Consider the following 16,555-nt stretch of genomic DNA (forward strand, 5'->3'; position numbering starts at 1 on the left):
GCTGCATTATACAGGTGGCCGCTAAATGAGATTCCGCTGTACTCACCTGTGTGTGGCACCCAGCAGCAGATGTGTATTGGTTTTATGCTGGGGTGTCGCTAGATCTGATTCCGCTGTACTCACCTGTGTGTGACACCCAGCAGCAGATGTGTATTGGTTTTATGCTGGGGTGTCGTTAAAGATTCGTTCCTTCATTAAATTGTAACCACGCAGTGGATAGGACAGCTTTTCGCTGTGTCACTGTTTATAACTCTGTTGATTAACCCGGGCCACGTGAACTCTAGAAGACACCGCACTGCTTGTGGCTGACTATGCATTTCGTGTGTGATGCATTCCGCCATACAGAAAGATGAACGACAACGTAACAGCACCACTCTACGTAAAGTGCAGTACCAACGCCTGGAATGTCTCCACGTATCGGCTAAACGGCAACACCACGAGTAGTGTAAACACTGTATACCCTGAATTGGAATCGTACCACGAAATGGATCTGTGGGTCAATATTTAACTGTTTGTACTGTTTATTTACTCACGAACTGGCCACTCTTAACCAAGTATATGACATTCGGCGCTCGGTTCTCGCGGCTTCGGGTCCGAAGTAAAGCTAGTTCGAAAACATGACTTCTCCAAAATTAACACTGTTAATATGTCTGTCCATCTGTCTGTTCGGAATCTCGGAACAGACGGAATCTAAGTACGCGGACAAACTTCTCTTGGTTTCTATGGACGGTTTCCGGTGGGATTATCTAAATAGATTCGACACGCCAAACTTTGACAAATTTGCTCGAAATGGCGTGAGGGTCGACTATATGAACAATTCGTTTATAACCAAGACGTTTCCGAATCACTACACCATAGTTACAGGTAGGTTGTACAGGCGCGGTTCCAATGGGTGGGTATTGGGGTACACAGGATGACAATGTTTGTGTCTAACTAGGGTAGTCAAATATGCTCCCCGTTATGTCTCAAATGAGCAGCTTAACCCCCATTTTGTCTGATCTACTTTCATGGTATGGGGTGGTAGTATTTATAAATATGGTGTATATGTCGATTGAATTGGTGCGCGTAGCAGTGTCAGTGTTAGCTAGGGGCGGGGGAGATACCACAAGCCACATTAATTTTCCAGACTTCACCCTCTTACCTCCTCCTCTTATCACAATATAGTTCTTAAAGTTCGAGCCCGTCTAGTTACGTAATTTCTTAACCCGATATTCGACCGTGCAGTGTGTAACACTTACATAATCCGCTGTATGGAAGATACACCAAATATTCTTCCACCGGGTCATAGTTCAAAGTACACACTACCTTTCATTCCACAGTTAACACTTCCAGATGCGTGTTAGCGTTTGTTGTCATGAAACATTATTTCATCTGGCCACATGTCTCTCTCTCTCTCTCTCTCTCTCTCTCTCTCTCTCTCTCTCTCTCTCTCTCTCTCTCTCTCTCTGGGGAGGGGGGAGAGGAGGGACCGCCTGTACTGACAGGTGCAAGGGAGCAGGCGGGGGGGGGGGGGGGGGGGGGCGGGGGGGATTTGTGCTATGGAATTTTTGAATGGAGCAATTATATGCCAAAGAGAAAAGGTGCGCAATTTTGATTGAGGAAATTTGGCGCAATTTTGAACGGTCGGTCAAAAATAGGACCCTTAGAAAGGGCCTGACCTCTTCTGGTCGTGACATGACAACCCAGTTGACACCGGTAGGCAAGGCTTGTTGTTCCGGCGGTTTGTCCAGGTGTTGTTGTTGGGGTGATCCACGGCGTCCTCGTCAGTGTCACCAAGTACTAAGTTAGACTACCAGCAGCAAGTATTTGGGGTTTGGGTAGGGGACGCTGGTATTCTTTTGTTCAGCTTCCCTTGGGTGCAGTGCACTTGTGTACTCCGAACCGGTATTCTTTTGTCCGTTTCCTTATTAGAGTACGTGCTGGGCCATTAAATGGGGGCGGGTGCATTGTTATCATTAGTCAGTGCACCCTGTGTACTGATGCGGTGTGCGTGCTGTCTGTTTGTGAATCCTAGTTTCGTGTTAAGGTTGTACCTATTGTCCTAAGTCCCTATTCTAGTGAATCTCAACGGCCAATCAGGACCACCCCTACCCCTCTGTTTTTTTTATAGCATTGAATACAATGACAGAAGGGGAGTTATACTAGCCTAGCTATCTAATTTGAAGGGTTTTACCCTTATAGTCTAGGTATTGGTTAAAAAGCCTATTGCTTGCCTATTTCACTGTCCATTGCTTTTGTCTTTTTAATGGATCTCACCCAAGCAGACGTCAACACGTGATATTTCAGTCAACCAATCAGAAGGGTCATTAGTCTTAAAGACGCAAGATCTTGTGATCCTAGACGACATTCCCAAAGAGGTGTTCCTGTCCCAGCTAGTATTACTGTTACTAATTACCATTTTACCAAAGACCTTGGCATATGATTTCCTGTCTGTGGAAAAGCGCAAATAAACGTCCCCTTGCTGCTAGGAATACCCTGTGTGGCGGCAGCGTATTTTCTTTCTTATTCTCTAGACCAAGTGTTTAAATAATCGTAATGTCAGTTACCAAATAGTTGTAGTTAAAATGTTTTGACGTGTCTGTAACCAAACATTCGTTTCCTTCCTGTTTAGGGGTGTATGAAGAAACTCATGGAATTTTAGAACACCACATGTACGACCCTGTGTTTGACGAAACGTTCAACTTGGGCAAGAAAGACACGAAATGGTTTGATGGGGCAGAGCCCATCTGGTGCCGGGTGAAGCAGTTCCACCTAAAATCGGGAACTTACTTCTGGCCCGGTAGCGAAACGGAAATCAATGGCTTACGTCCGGATATATATCTGCCATATTCTGATGACACGCCTTTCCGGAAACGCGTCAATGAAGTCATGAACTGGTTCGTTAATGAGACCTTGAACTTCGTGACGCTCTACTTCCCCGAACCGGATAAAACAGGACATGAGTTCGGGCCGGAGTCACCGGAGATCCGGGAGAAGGTTATGGAGATGGATGGAATTCTGGGATATCTGATGAAAAAGTTACAAGAAAATAACCTGACTGACAAAGTGAACGTTATAGTAACAAGCGACCACGGCATGTTTCCAGTTGATGTAAAAAACAAGGTAGTGTTAAATAAAGAATATCCACAATATTTCCATATTAATGTAATTAATAATTGGTTGTCCATAGTTTCAACACCGAAGAAATTAAATTCTCTCTCTCTCTCTCTCTCTCTCTCTCTCTCTCTCTCTCTCTCTCTCTCTCTCTCTCTCTCTCTCTCTCTCTCTCTCTCTCAAGTAAGCAAATAACGTATAACAAAAATGAAATATAGCAAACTTTGATAATGCAACTTTAACACAGCTTTTGGGCAATGTTTTAATAATCGCTTAGCTAAAGAGAATGTCTGGAATTTACTTGAATCCTCAGTGAAGACTGTCTGACCTAATTTGTATAGCATGCGGGCTGTCATATGCAAATAGGGAATTTGAGTATCTATCTTTTTGAAATGCTAGAACGTTGCACAAACGCTTTTGTTAAAATTCATGGCACGTTATATGAACCTTTTATATGTGAAAATGGAGTAAGAGAAGGAGAATGTATTTCTCCTTTTTTGTTTGCAATGTATATTAACGACTTAGAAGAAACTTTGATCGTTAAAGGTAGTAAGGGAATTAATATTGAGATGGTTAAATTAGTTTTATTATTGTATGCAGATGACAAAGTGTTATTGGCAGATAATAAGGATGACTTACAATTATGCTTAGATACTCTTCATGATTATTGTATTCGTTGGAAATTAGTTGTTAATATTGAAAAGACAAAGATGATGGTATTTCGAAAAGGTGGAAGGTTGGCTAATAATATGAAGTTTAAATATGGTGATAGTGATGTAGAAATTGTAAGTAGATTTTCATATTTAGGTGTAGTGTTCACACCAAAGGGTTCGTATATTGAAATGCAAACCACACTAGCGGGTCAGGCACAAAAAGGCATTTATCAAATGAGAAAGTACTTAAAATCATTTGTGTCACTAAAACCTAGTCATGTATGCAGTATTTTCGATAAGCTTATATATCCTGTTTTATGCTATGGCTGTGAAGTATGGGGTTTTACCTCAGGATTGTATTTAGAAAGAATGCATTTGAAGTTTTGTAAACAAACATTAGGGGTGAAAAGGAACTGTCAGAATGATTTTGTTTATGGTGAATTGGGAAGATATCCGTTGATATTAAATAAACACTATCGAATTATTAAGCTTTGGTTAAACATTATTAAAGAATTTGATAGAAACTATTGTCACGGGGATCCTATAATACCCGTAACTGAATGAAATACGATTGTCCAAACATCTCTCCTAACTGTATATCTATTAGATCTCTCTGTAACAGGCAGTTATACCCGCTGTGGCTCGTCTCTAGGTATGATCAGAGATACGATCTTATATAAGGTGTATATTATTATAGCACGTTTAGTTCACTAGAAAACACAACAAAACACAATACACTTTGGAATCTGTATTAACCTACGCTGACCAAATGTACTGCCGCAGTAGTTAATTAATAACAACAATAATAACAACCCAGAACTGATCACTTAATTAGTTAATCTCTAGGTGTCTAGTTTACACAATATGCTAATCACTTCACCGTGACACAACACCCACACGTGTGATAACTGAGAAACGCTTCCAGGGGAACTTAATTAATAAAGGAATTACAGCTCTATTCCTAACTGGTTAATTTTTAATTAACCCTTAACTACTCATTCAGTAACCTTGTAACACAGAATTAATACTGGTACCTATCACAATAAAGACAATAACCTACAGTTTACCTAGGTCCTCTATGATGACTGGCTAAGCTTTTTATAATTATTTAGGACAGTGAGCCTACAGATTACTGCGTCAGATGACCGGCAGCACAGTCTAAATAATATTGGTATAATACAGTATTAAAATATTTAAAGTCACATCAATCACATCAAGGTTATACACAGAGCAGAAAATATATATTTACCAAAGTCCCGTCTGAACTTATATAGATCGTTCAGTGGACGACGTCCGTACCCCTGGATACTTCCAATGTTTCTCCTCGATATCTCTAAAACCCTAGCTATTTATTCAAAACTCTCAGAGACAGCGAATATCGCCTGGGGGCACAAGGCGGTACCTCACGTATCATCTGATTTTCCACAGCCACCATGCCGGCATATTTTTCTCTGATCATCAGACTGGCTGTCGCCATTCCGCGAGCAATCCCCTGGTCATAAACAGCACTAGCGGAGTTATTACGTAACTACTGGCCACCTGGGCTCCGCACCTGGGCTGGGTGTGTATTAGACGACCGTCTCGCAAAGGTATCACGTAACAAGTTGCCCATCTGGGCTTAAGTGCAATTTGGAACTGCACACGGCCCTCTAAACAATTAACAGGCGAAAACAAAATTAAGAGCATGTTCCGTCACACACCCCCACCTCAGATAGGATATTTCCACTACTCTAGGAATAGGGAAATATACTACATTAAAACAAAGGTGCGTTAACCGACGCATACGGGCATTTATAACACATGTAATAATAAGGTGACTACCAGTAATCACACTGAGTCTCTGAGTCCCTGGTATACAAATAAAATATATATAAACAAAACAGAAATCAAGAATGTCAACACATTATCATAACGTTCAACTTCGGGACAGGGCATCAGCGATTACATTGGATGTGCCCTTGATATGTTCAATGGTAATTGGGTATTCTTGCAGAAGAAGACTCCATCTCAAAACTCTCTGGTTGGTGGCTTTCATTCTGTGAATGAAAGTAAGCGGATTATGATCAGTAAAGACCCCACTTGATGCACTGCCGATCTCACGTAGATCTGAAAATGCTTCAGAGCTTGTACCATGGTCAAAGCTTCCTTCTCTATAGTGGAATAGTTCACCTGGTGTTTGTCAAACTTTTTGGAGAAGAAACTTACAGGATGGTCCAGTCCATATTCGTCTTCCTGGAACAGCACAGCTCCAGCTCCCACGTCACTGGCATTCACAGCTAGCTTGAAAGGCATTCGGTAGTCTGGCGCTGCCATCACGGGAGACGAGTAGCCCATCTGCTTGAGACGGTTGAATGACTTCTCGCATTCACCTGACCACTGGAACTTCGTTTCCTTCTTTTTCAGTGGCGCATGTTTTCCAGGTTTTCTCCGGTAGGCATGCTGTCGAATCGGTGTAGCGTTGGGTTCCAAGCGCACATCCTGGCTTAAGGTATTGGTAACCGTTGGAAGGTCCTGACAAATGGAAGCATTGTCTTGTATCAGCGTAGTCAACTTTTCTCGCTGGGGGTTCAAGTCTGCTAGAATCTGGCTGTTGGTTAATTTTCTCTCTGCAGTCTTGACGTCATCACAGGAAATTGAGTGACTCCCAATTTGGACAGGTAGCACTGGAACTATCGGCAGTCTGTCAAAATAGCCTTTTAGCAAATTGATGTGACAATACCTACTTTTCCTAACCCTATCAGGAGTGTTTATCACATACCCTGTCTCATTAACCCGTTTGTGCACAACATAGGGCTCGAAATACCTGTTCTGCAATGAACCACGTTTAATGGGAAGGTACAGCAGCACCTTATCCCCTGGTTTAAATTCCCGACTCCTAGCCTTCCTATCAAACACTGATTTTATTTTGCTCTGAGCATGGCTCAGTTGCTTCCTATCCTTTCTATCTCTAACTCTCTTATTTTAATACTCCCTTGTCCACAGTTAACAAGGTAGTGCGAGCTGCCAACAAATTTGGATCAGCCCCCTGCTCTAGAACTAACTCTTGTCTATTACAAGGTAAGGCCCCTCTATCAAACACAACTGGTTCATTTACACTCTGCGGGAGATCAACAGGTTCCACCACATTTAGTTCGTCAGTTGACTTATCAACCATTTTACTGATAACCTCATCCACTCCAATTTCATGGCTCACACACGTATCAGACAAATCACAAATATCCTCTGGGTCTCGTTTTACCCTTCTGGCCATAGCCCTAGTCATTACACACGCAGGATATCTAGTCTCATCAACCTCACACTCTTCTATGGGTAAAGGGCTGTCTTTAATTAACAATTGGTCACATTTCGGCTGACAACACTGACTAGTCAAATCATTACCCAACAACACCCATAACGACTGGTCGCGTCACAAACTTCGAACACAAGAAAACGTTATGTAACCGGACAACCATTTTTTCTCCAGTAACTGAGGTTAAAGCCAAACTACGTCCTGTATCTGAATTTTCAATACCAGCTAAACACTTTGACGTTATAAGCGACAGATTACACCCGGTATCTCGATAGATTGATATTGCCTTAGGACTCAATTCTTGTTTCACATCACAAACCATACCAGTGGACACATACGGGTTTACTTTCTCTGCCATGGAACTAACCATTAACTCTCTCGCTAACGGAGCTGACCTCACTAAACCGACCACTTGCGCATTATCGCGTTTCCTTTTAAAACAGTCCCCGACAAGATGGTTATCCTTTTTACAGTAACTGCAATGTGGACGAAAAGTTCGTGCATTGGCTGATAATGCAGGCCTATCCTTACTTTGCCCACCAGGTGCATTCCTTGCCTGACTAGCTGACCAACTAGATGACTCTACCCGATAGTTACTTTCCCGGGAAAAACCTGGCTGAAATTTCTTCTTATCACCCTGTTGTATAGAGCTACCCTGTACTGCCTGAGCCTTGTGTATTAAATATGCTATAATATGATGTTAGACGACATTATTATATCTCCTAATAAGATTAATTGGGCTATGTATGTTAGAAACTTGTTGAATGACATTGGATTTTCAGAAGTATGGAACAACCAGCGTCTTACAAATGAAGTTTCTTTTTGGCAGCTTTACAGCAACGTTTACACGACACATATGTACAAGGCTGGAGGTCACGATCAAATGAATCCTCTAGAGCTTCCTTATATAAACATTTTTCTGAATTATTTTGTTATAAGCAATATTTGGATTATATTTATGTTAAAAATTTTAGATATGCATTGACCAGACTTCGTGTAGCATCACATAGATTACCTGTTGAAACAGGAAGATGGAACAACCCTAACCCTATTGTATTAGAAGACAGAACGTGTCATATATATATAATGACATACATGATGAATATTATTTTGTACTTCTTCGAAAAACGTAACTTCTACAATATTTTAGAAAATACCATAGTATGTTCAAATCCATTGATTTGTGTAACAATAATAATGCTCAGGTATTAAGAAATTTAGCTCTGTACTGTTTTAAAACATTTCAACTAAGAAATAATGTATTATACATCTAAAGGTTCTCCGTAACACGACAATATTTAAGTATATGTAGGTATAAGTATATATATATATATACAGGTTGACGTTGTGGAACACGTTCAGTCTCACACTGGACTAGGTCGTGTTAATCCCGTGTGCCTAATGATCGGGTTCCCGTTGTGGAACACGTCCAGTCTCACACTCGAGTAGGTAGTGTTAACCCCGTGTGCCTAATGATCGGGTTCACTTGTGAAACACGTCCAGTCTCACACTGGAATAGGTCGTATTAATCCCGTGTGCCTAATGATCGTGTTCACGCTGTGGAACACGTCCAGTCTCACACTGGAGTAGGTCGTGTTAATCCCGTGTGCCTAATGATCGGGTTCACGTTGTGGAACACGTCCAGTCTCACTGGAGTAGGTCGTTTTAATCCGGTGTGCCTAATGATCGTGTTCACGTTGTTGAACACGTCCAGTCTCACACTGGAGTAGGTCGCGTTAACCCCGTGTGCCTAATGATCGGGTTCACGTTGCGGAACACGTCCAGTCTCACACTGGAGTAGGTCGCGTTAACCCCGTGTGCCTAATGATCGGGTTCACGTTGCGGAACACGTCCAGTCTCACACTGGAGTAGGTCGCGTTAACCCCGTGTGCCTAATGATCGGGTTCACGTTGCGGAACACGTCCAGTCTCACACTGGAGTAGGTCGCGTTAACCCCGTGTGCCTAATGATCGAGTTCACGTTGCGGAACACGTCCAGTCTCACACTGGAGTAGGTCGCGTTAACCCCGTGTGCCTAATGATCGAGTTCACGTTGTGGAACACGTCCAGTCTCACACTGGAGTAGGTCGCATTAATCCCGTGTACCTAATGATCGGGTTCACGTTGTGGAACACGTCCAGTCTCACTGGAGTAGGTCGTGTTAATCCCGTGTGCCTAATGATCGGGTTCACGTTGTGAAACACGTCCAGTCTCACACTGGAGTAGGTCGTATTAATCCCGTGTGCCTAATGATCGTGTTCACGTTGCGGAACACGTCCAGTCTCACACTGGAGTAGGTCGCGTTAACCCCGTGTGCCTAATGATCGGGTTCACGTTGTGGAACACGTCCAGTCTCACTGGAGTAGGTCGTGTTAATCCCGTGTGCCTAACGTCCGGGGTTCATACTTGATACTCACATCATGATGTCTTACAAACATAGTATAATTACTGCTGCTTATGTTACTATATTGTATTTATATTCTATTAATTAATTTGGTTATTTATTTATTTATTTATTTATTTATCCATTCATTTATTAAGCAATTGTAATAGTAGTAGTTGTAGTGGTAGTTGTTGTTGTTATTGTAGTAGTTGTTATTATTGTAATAGTAGTAATAGTAGGAGTAATAGTAGTAGTTGTTGTTGTAATAGTAGTAGTAGAAGTAATAGTGGTAGTGGTTGTAGTAGTAGTAGTTCTTGTTGTTGTTGTTGTTGTTGTTGTTGTAGTCCCAGTCTTTAGCTCTCCAACCGTCAGATGCGTTTGTCTCTTCTGGCCATCTGTGCCACACACCTGTAATGTCACTTCTCATCGTTCTCATTAGTGAACTTATTCTCAGAATGTTCAGTGATTACTTCTGGCTCGACATCTGTATCCACCAACTCTGCTCGTCTACTACTGGCGCTGTAATCACTGGTAACCACCAACTCTGCTCGTCTGCTACTGGCGCTGTAATTATTGGTAACCACCAACTCTGCTCGTCTACTACAGGCGCTGTAATCACTGGTAACCACCAACTCTGCTCGTCTGCTACTGGCGCTGTAATCACTGGTAACCACCAACTCTGCTCGTCTACTACTGGCGCTGTAATTACTGGTAACCACCAACTCTGCTCGTCTACTACAGGCGCTGTAATCACTGGTAACCACCAACTCTGCTCGTCTACTACTGGCGCTGTAATTACTGGTAACCACCAACTCTGCTCGTCTACTACAGGCGCTGTAATTACTGGTAACCACCAACTCTGCTCGTCTACTACAGGCGCTGTAATCACTGGTAACCACCAACTCTGCTCGTCTACTACTGGCGCTGTAATTACTGGTAACCACCAACTCTGCTCGTCTACTACTGGCGCTGTAATTACTGGTAACCACCAACTCTGCTCGTCTACTACTGGCGCTGTAATTACTGGTAACCACCAACTCTGCTCGTCTACTACAGGCGCTGTAATTACTGGTAACCACCAACTCTGCTCGTCTACTACTGGCGCTGTAATTACTGGTAACCACCAACTCTGCTCGTCTACTACTGGCGCTGTAATTACTGGTAACCACCAACTCTGCTCGTCTACTACAGGCGCTGTAATTACTGGTAACCACCAACTCTGCTCGTCTACTACTGGCGCTGTAATTACTGGTAACCACCAACTCTGCTCGTCTACTACTGGCGCTGTAATTACTGGTAACCACCAACTCTGCTCGTCTACTACTGGCGCTGTAATTACTGGTAACCACCAACTCTGCTCGTCTACTACTGGCGCTGTAATTACTGGTAACCACCAACTCTGCTCGTCTACTACTGGCGCTGTAATTACTGGTAACCACCAACTCTGCTCGTCTACTACAGGCGCTGTAATTACTGGTAACCACCAACTCTGCTCGTCTACTACTGGCGCTGTAATTACTGGTAACCACCAACTCTGCTCGTCTACTACTGGCGCTGTAATTACTGGTAACCACCAACTCTGCTCGTCTACTACTGGCGCTGTAATTACTGGTAACCACCAACTCTGCTCGTCTACTACTGGCGCTGTAATTACTGGTAACCACCAACTCTGCTCGTCTACTACTGGCGCTGTAATTATTGGTAACCACCAACTCTGCTCGTCTACTACTGGCTCTGTAATCACTGGTAACCACCAACTCTGCTCGTCTACTACAGGCGCTGTAATCACTGGTAACCACCAACTCTGCTCGTCTACTACTGGCGCTGTAATTACTGGTAACCACCAACTCTGCTCGTCTACTACTGGCGCTGTAATTACTGGTAACCACCAACTCTGCTCGTCTACTACAGGCGCTGTAATTACTGGTAACCACCAACTCTGCTCGTCTACTACTGGCTCTGTAATCACTGGTAACCACCAACTCTGCTCGTCTACTACAGGCGCTGTAATCACTGGTAACCACCAACTCTGCTCGTCTACTACTGGCGCTGTAATTACTGGTAACCACCAACTCTGCTCGTCTACTACTGGCGCTGTAATTACTGGTAACCACCAACTCTGCTCGTCTACTACTGGCGCTGTAATTACTGGTAACCACCAACTCTGCTCGTCTACTACTGGCGCTGTAATTACTGGTAACCACCAACTCTGCTCGTCTACTACTGGCGCTGTAATTATTGGTAACCACCAACTCTGCTCGTCTACTACTGGCTCTGTAATCACTGGTAACCACCAACTCTGCTCGTCTACTACAGGCGCTGTAATCACTGGTAACCACCAACTCTGCTCGTCTACTACTGGCGCTGTAATTACTGGTAACCACCAACTCTGCTCGTCTACTACTGGCTCTGTAATCACTGGTAACCACCAACTCTGCTCGTCTACTACAGGCGCTGTAATCACTGGTAACCACCAACTCTGCTCGTCTACTACTGGCGCTGTAATTACTTATCTTGCATGGGACATATAATGATGAAACATAAATGCCATATTAGTCATAAGACTTGTAGGTACTGGGTTCGTACCTCAATATCGACTCTAGCCCAGAGGAATGTCAATGGCTCAGTGAGAAGGTGTAAGGCCAGGGTCACTACAACGACCTTAAACCACTGTCCTGGGCCCCGTTCCACGAAGCGATCTTAGTGCTACGATCATCTTAAGTACAAGGGACTTATGCACTTGAGGAGATCTTAGGGCTAAGATCGCTTCGTGGAACGGGGCCCTGGACAGACAACCGCTGGCTTAGCGCGGTTGTCTATGGCAACGTGCATGAAGCTTAATTGAATATAAGTACGAAGATAATTTTAAAATAAAAGTGAAAATGAAACTCCCGAAAACTACAAAAGATTTTTAAAAAATCAAAACACAAAATCAAAAACCAACAACAATTGACTGTGGATAATATCATTATGTTTTTCGTGACCGTCTCCATTATTTCAGGTTGTGGATATCTACGATTATGTAAACCGATCCCAAATCCTAAGAGTTCCATCTACACTCACTGTGGCTCAAATCCAGCCCGTGGACGGACAGGTGGACGCGGTGGTTGACCAACTGAGTAACGTGTCTCACATTACGGTATACCACAAGCGAGACATCCCAGACCGACTCCACTACAAACACAACAGGAGAATTATGCCAGTGTTGGTCATGGCTGACGAAGGATGGCTCGTAACCGATGTAAGTATAATACCGTGGGTTAAAGTAGCATTATCGACTTGGTACTTTCACAATACAATGTTTAAAGATACATATAATCGCTAAGTTGTGATAAAGGTGCTTAGGCCAGCGCGCGCATCAATTTTGACCGTCGCGCGTCAGCATGTGGGTTTTTTTTTATGTTTGTTTTTTGTTGAGAAAGAGTAGTATGACTTGTTTTAAAAAAAATATTTGCGGCCAAAGTCAAAGTCTTAAAAGTTGCCTTGGCTATATGGAAAATGTAAAGGAAAATATTTAGAGTACGAAGGCAAAGGAGGGGGCACCATGGCAGGTGAGGAGAAAGACAACCTGAATACTAGTATGCCCACATTTTCTGTGCAATCATGTTTTTTTTTTTAAAAAGCTGCATCGCCGCATCAATTCTGGAACTTTGGTGTGACCAGAGACTGACTTTGTTTGGCCTCACTTCACTTGCAATATTGTGTGGTGTTTCTAGATGAGAGTCATATTAAGTGTGTTATTTCTCGTAGTTTAAATCGTGCAGATGTGTCGTTAAACAAATATTAGCCTTTTCTGTGTGCAGTTTTTTAATGTAATGTGTGACAATAAGCAGCTATGTCGTTCGGACATAGTCCACTGGACAGCAAGACATCTTTTACACGTGTTCCTATTGCCGTGCCTTTTGATACATATGGGCCCAATTTCACAAAACATCGTAAGCCCGGTATAACTGCTAGTCGCAGATTTAAACTTACGATGTTTAGTGACATTGGTCCCAACCAAGGAACGGGGTTGGGGGTGCAAAGGTCTATGTCAGCAATATTCTGGCAACAGAAATGAAAATGTTGCAGATTAGGGAATTTTCAGTGTGATAAAGCATGTTTAAATAGGCGCGATTTATCTCAGTCGGGATTCCAATTATAAGTATGTTGTTGTGTTATTGTAAAGACAAATAGCCATAGGTTTTATTTATATACAGTTGAAGGGCGGGACATTACCTAGTGGTAAAGCGCTCGCTTGATGTGCGGTCGGTTTGAGATCGATCCCTGTCGGTGGGCCCATTGGGCTATTTTTCTTTCCAGCCAGTGCACCACAACTGGTATATCAAGGCCGTGGTATGTGTTATCCTGTTTGTGGGATGGTGCATATAAAAGACCACATGCTGAATTAGGAAAAATGTAGCGGGTTTCCCCTGATGACTACGTATCAGAATTTCCAAATGTTTTATATCTAATAGCCGATGATTAATTAATCAATGTGCTCCAGTTAAACAAAATAAACTTGTATACAGTTGAATCCACGTAATCGCATATTGGTTTATTCGATACATCGGTTACTAGTAATTGCATTTTATATTGCTGCACTGAATTGTTCAACATTAAAACAGTACACATTATTTTAATAATTGAATGACTTTCTAAACATACGTATCGGTTATTTGCATGTGGAAAACGAAAACATCTGATAATTTTGACGTCAAATCTTCCAAAGATCTTTAATATATGGCATTTAGTATTTATTTTCTTATTTATTACAGAACAGAACCAAGCTCGCTGAACGTACAAAGTACAAAGGGACACACGGCTGGGACAACAGCCTCATGTCGATGAAGCCAATCTTCTTAGCCAGTGGTCCAAACTTCAAGAAGAATGCCCAATTTGGACCAATCAGGAACGTCGACATATATCCTCTGATGTGCGAACTCATGGGAATTCCCCCAGGACCGACCAATGGTAGTCTTGAACGCGTCATCGACTTTTTGGTTCCGTTCAAAGTAAATGCAGCCCCATCAGTCTATATTCAGTGGTTTCTTTTGTTACTGGCGCCAATTGTGATGTCTTAACGAGAACATAATAACATATGTGTGTTTTGTAACCTCTATAAGTGCACCGTTCTGTAAAAAAAATGCAACACAAATACGCACAACGCTTCACTATTGTTTGTTTTATATCACATTTCATAACACTGTCAAACACTATTATTAAAATATGTGTATGTCTTTTGGGTCTTTTTTAAATAAATAAATATTTTACAATATTTCTAGTGTGTTGGTTTGGCTATTTATAAGCATATTACGAATGTGAATCAGTACACCACGACTTGTATATCAAAGTCTGTGGTATGGACTGTTTTGTGAAGGAAAGTGCATATAAAAGAGCTCTTGCAACTCTGAAACTATGTGTCAAAATTCTCAAATTTTTCACTTCTAGTAGACAATGATTAATAGATCAATGTGCTATAGTCGTGTCGTTAACAAACAACCGCCCCCACCCCCACCCCCAAGAAAAACCCCAACAACAACAAAAACAAACAAACAATCAACAAACAAACAAACAAAATCAACAAAAACACCTATATTTATATTACAGCAAATAACACGGGTTTGCTATTCGCAGTAATGTGTATCTAGTTTGAATGTGTAAAGCAAAACTAAAAGACATTAAAAAAACCTTGTATTTTGAAAATTGTATTCGACATCACTGTGATACAATTGATAGTGAAGACTAAATAAACATTTAAATAAATAAATAAAGTAACTAATTAACTAAATAAATAAAATTATATCCATTATAGTTTTTTTAAAAAGCTTGTAACATCGGTTACTAGTCATACGAGGTGTAGCATAAAAATTAAATAAACAAGACTGTTACAAAATTGAGAAATTCATTTGTGTCGTCTGCGTCATCAAAGTGGATTCTTTCATCGTAGGTTTTCGCTTGGGAATGAGACAACTATCACATGCAACATTCAAGAAGATCAGTGCATATTTCATTTCTTTTGATAATCCGTCAGAACTTCGCGAATCATTTTCGCCACACATTCCGCATTGACAAATCTTCCATCTAAATCCTATGAACTAATTTTTTTCATCTTCTTGTATAGAATTTCGGAAATCTTTCTAATTGACCCCTCCGTACGGCGTGATTGACAACCGCTCTGGACCAATCATGTTTCGCGGTTCAAAAACCGCGGGCCCAAATTTGCTTGGACGCCATTAGGTTAGACAACATAATTTTTTTCGATGTGTAACGTTTTTGTATAGTTAGCATTAAAATTAGTTAAAATAATTGTCTCCTCTAACTGAATTATAATCATAGTAAACATATACTTCTGCTGACAAGTGTTAATAGCGATGACAACTATGCGGAGCCTACGACTGACGCAAAATCAGTGTTTTCCTGCGAAACCGTCACATGGTATTGAAAGTGAAGTTTTGCCGAAATCCATCAAAATTCAACTAATATATAAATTCTACGAAGGTAAGAGTTTAAGAATCACTTTCCCTCCAATGTAATGGAATTTACTGACTCATTTAATCAGTCTTCGATGTATATATTGTCGTTGAGAATCCGTCGTTAAACAATACACAGTCAGACGAATGGCCAAAATAAAAGTTTTGGCAAGACTTCCGATCGTTCCAGCATTCAGTTAACTTAGGCGAAGTTAGGTTTAGGGTTAGTATTAACAAGCATGCTGGAACGTTTGAAAGTCTTAGCATTTTTTCTTTTTCTTTTTGTTTGCATGTGTGTAGGCGTGAGTCTGTGTATGTACTTTTGTGTGTGTGTGGGGGGGGGGGGGAGTGAGGGAGTAACCTGTATGGTTGTGAGCTTCAGGGGGATAAGGAAGTATTGTCTGGAAAGTTATAAATTAGGCAAATTTTATGTAGGGACCCTGAAATGTTTTGAAGCCAAAAAAAGAAAATAATAATAATAAAAATCTTGGAAATTAATAGATATATTTTTTAATGTTCAGATAAATGATAGTAAAAGAACAGCTGTTTAAAAATGGTCATGTGCTTGAAATATAATGTCCTAACCCTAATTTCAAAACATTTCAAACCCATAACCACCTAGATGAGGCACTTACATCTGTTTTGTTTTTATTACCTACCCTAAATATGATTTTCTTTTGGAGACA

General features: G+C 41.6%; 1 protein-coding gene across 1 annotated transcript; it reads left to right on the forward strand.

The window, feature by feature from the left end:
• The first annotated feature begins 360 nt into the window (after window positions 1–360).
• Window positions 361–14,668, forward strand: LOC121382997 (bis(5'-adenosyl)-triphosphatase enpp4-like). The gene is made up of 4 exons (XM_041512720.1): window positions 361–864; window positions 2,612–3,102; window positions 12,419–12,658; window positions 14,175–14,668. The coding sequence occupies exons 1-4, from the start codon at window positions 618–620 to the stop codon at window positions 14,478–14,480; spliced, it is 1,284 nt and encodes a 427-aa protein (XP_041368654.1). The 5' UTR covers window positions 361–617; the 3' UTR covers window positions 14,481–14,668.
• The last annotated feature ends 1,887 nt before the right edge of the window (window positions 14,669–16,555 follow it).

Source organism: Gigantopelta aegis, chromosome 10 (assembly GCF_016097555.1).
Source record: "Gigantopelta aegis isolate Gae_Host chromosome 10, Gae_host_genome, whole genome shotgun sequence".
Classification (NCBI taxonomy): domain Eukaryota; kingdom Metazoa; phylum Mollusca; class Gastropoda; order Neomphalida; family Peltospiridae; genus Gigantopelta; species Gigantopelta aegis.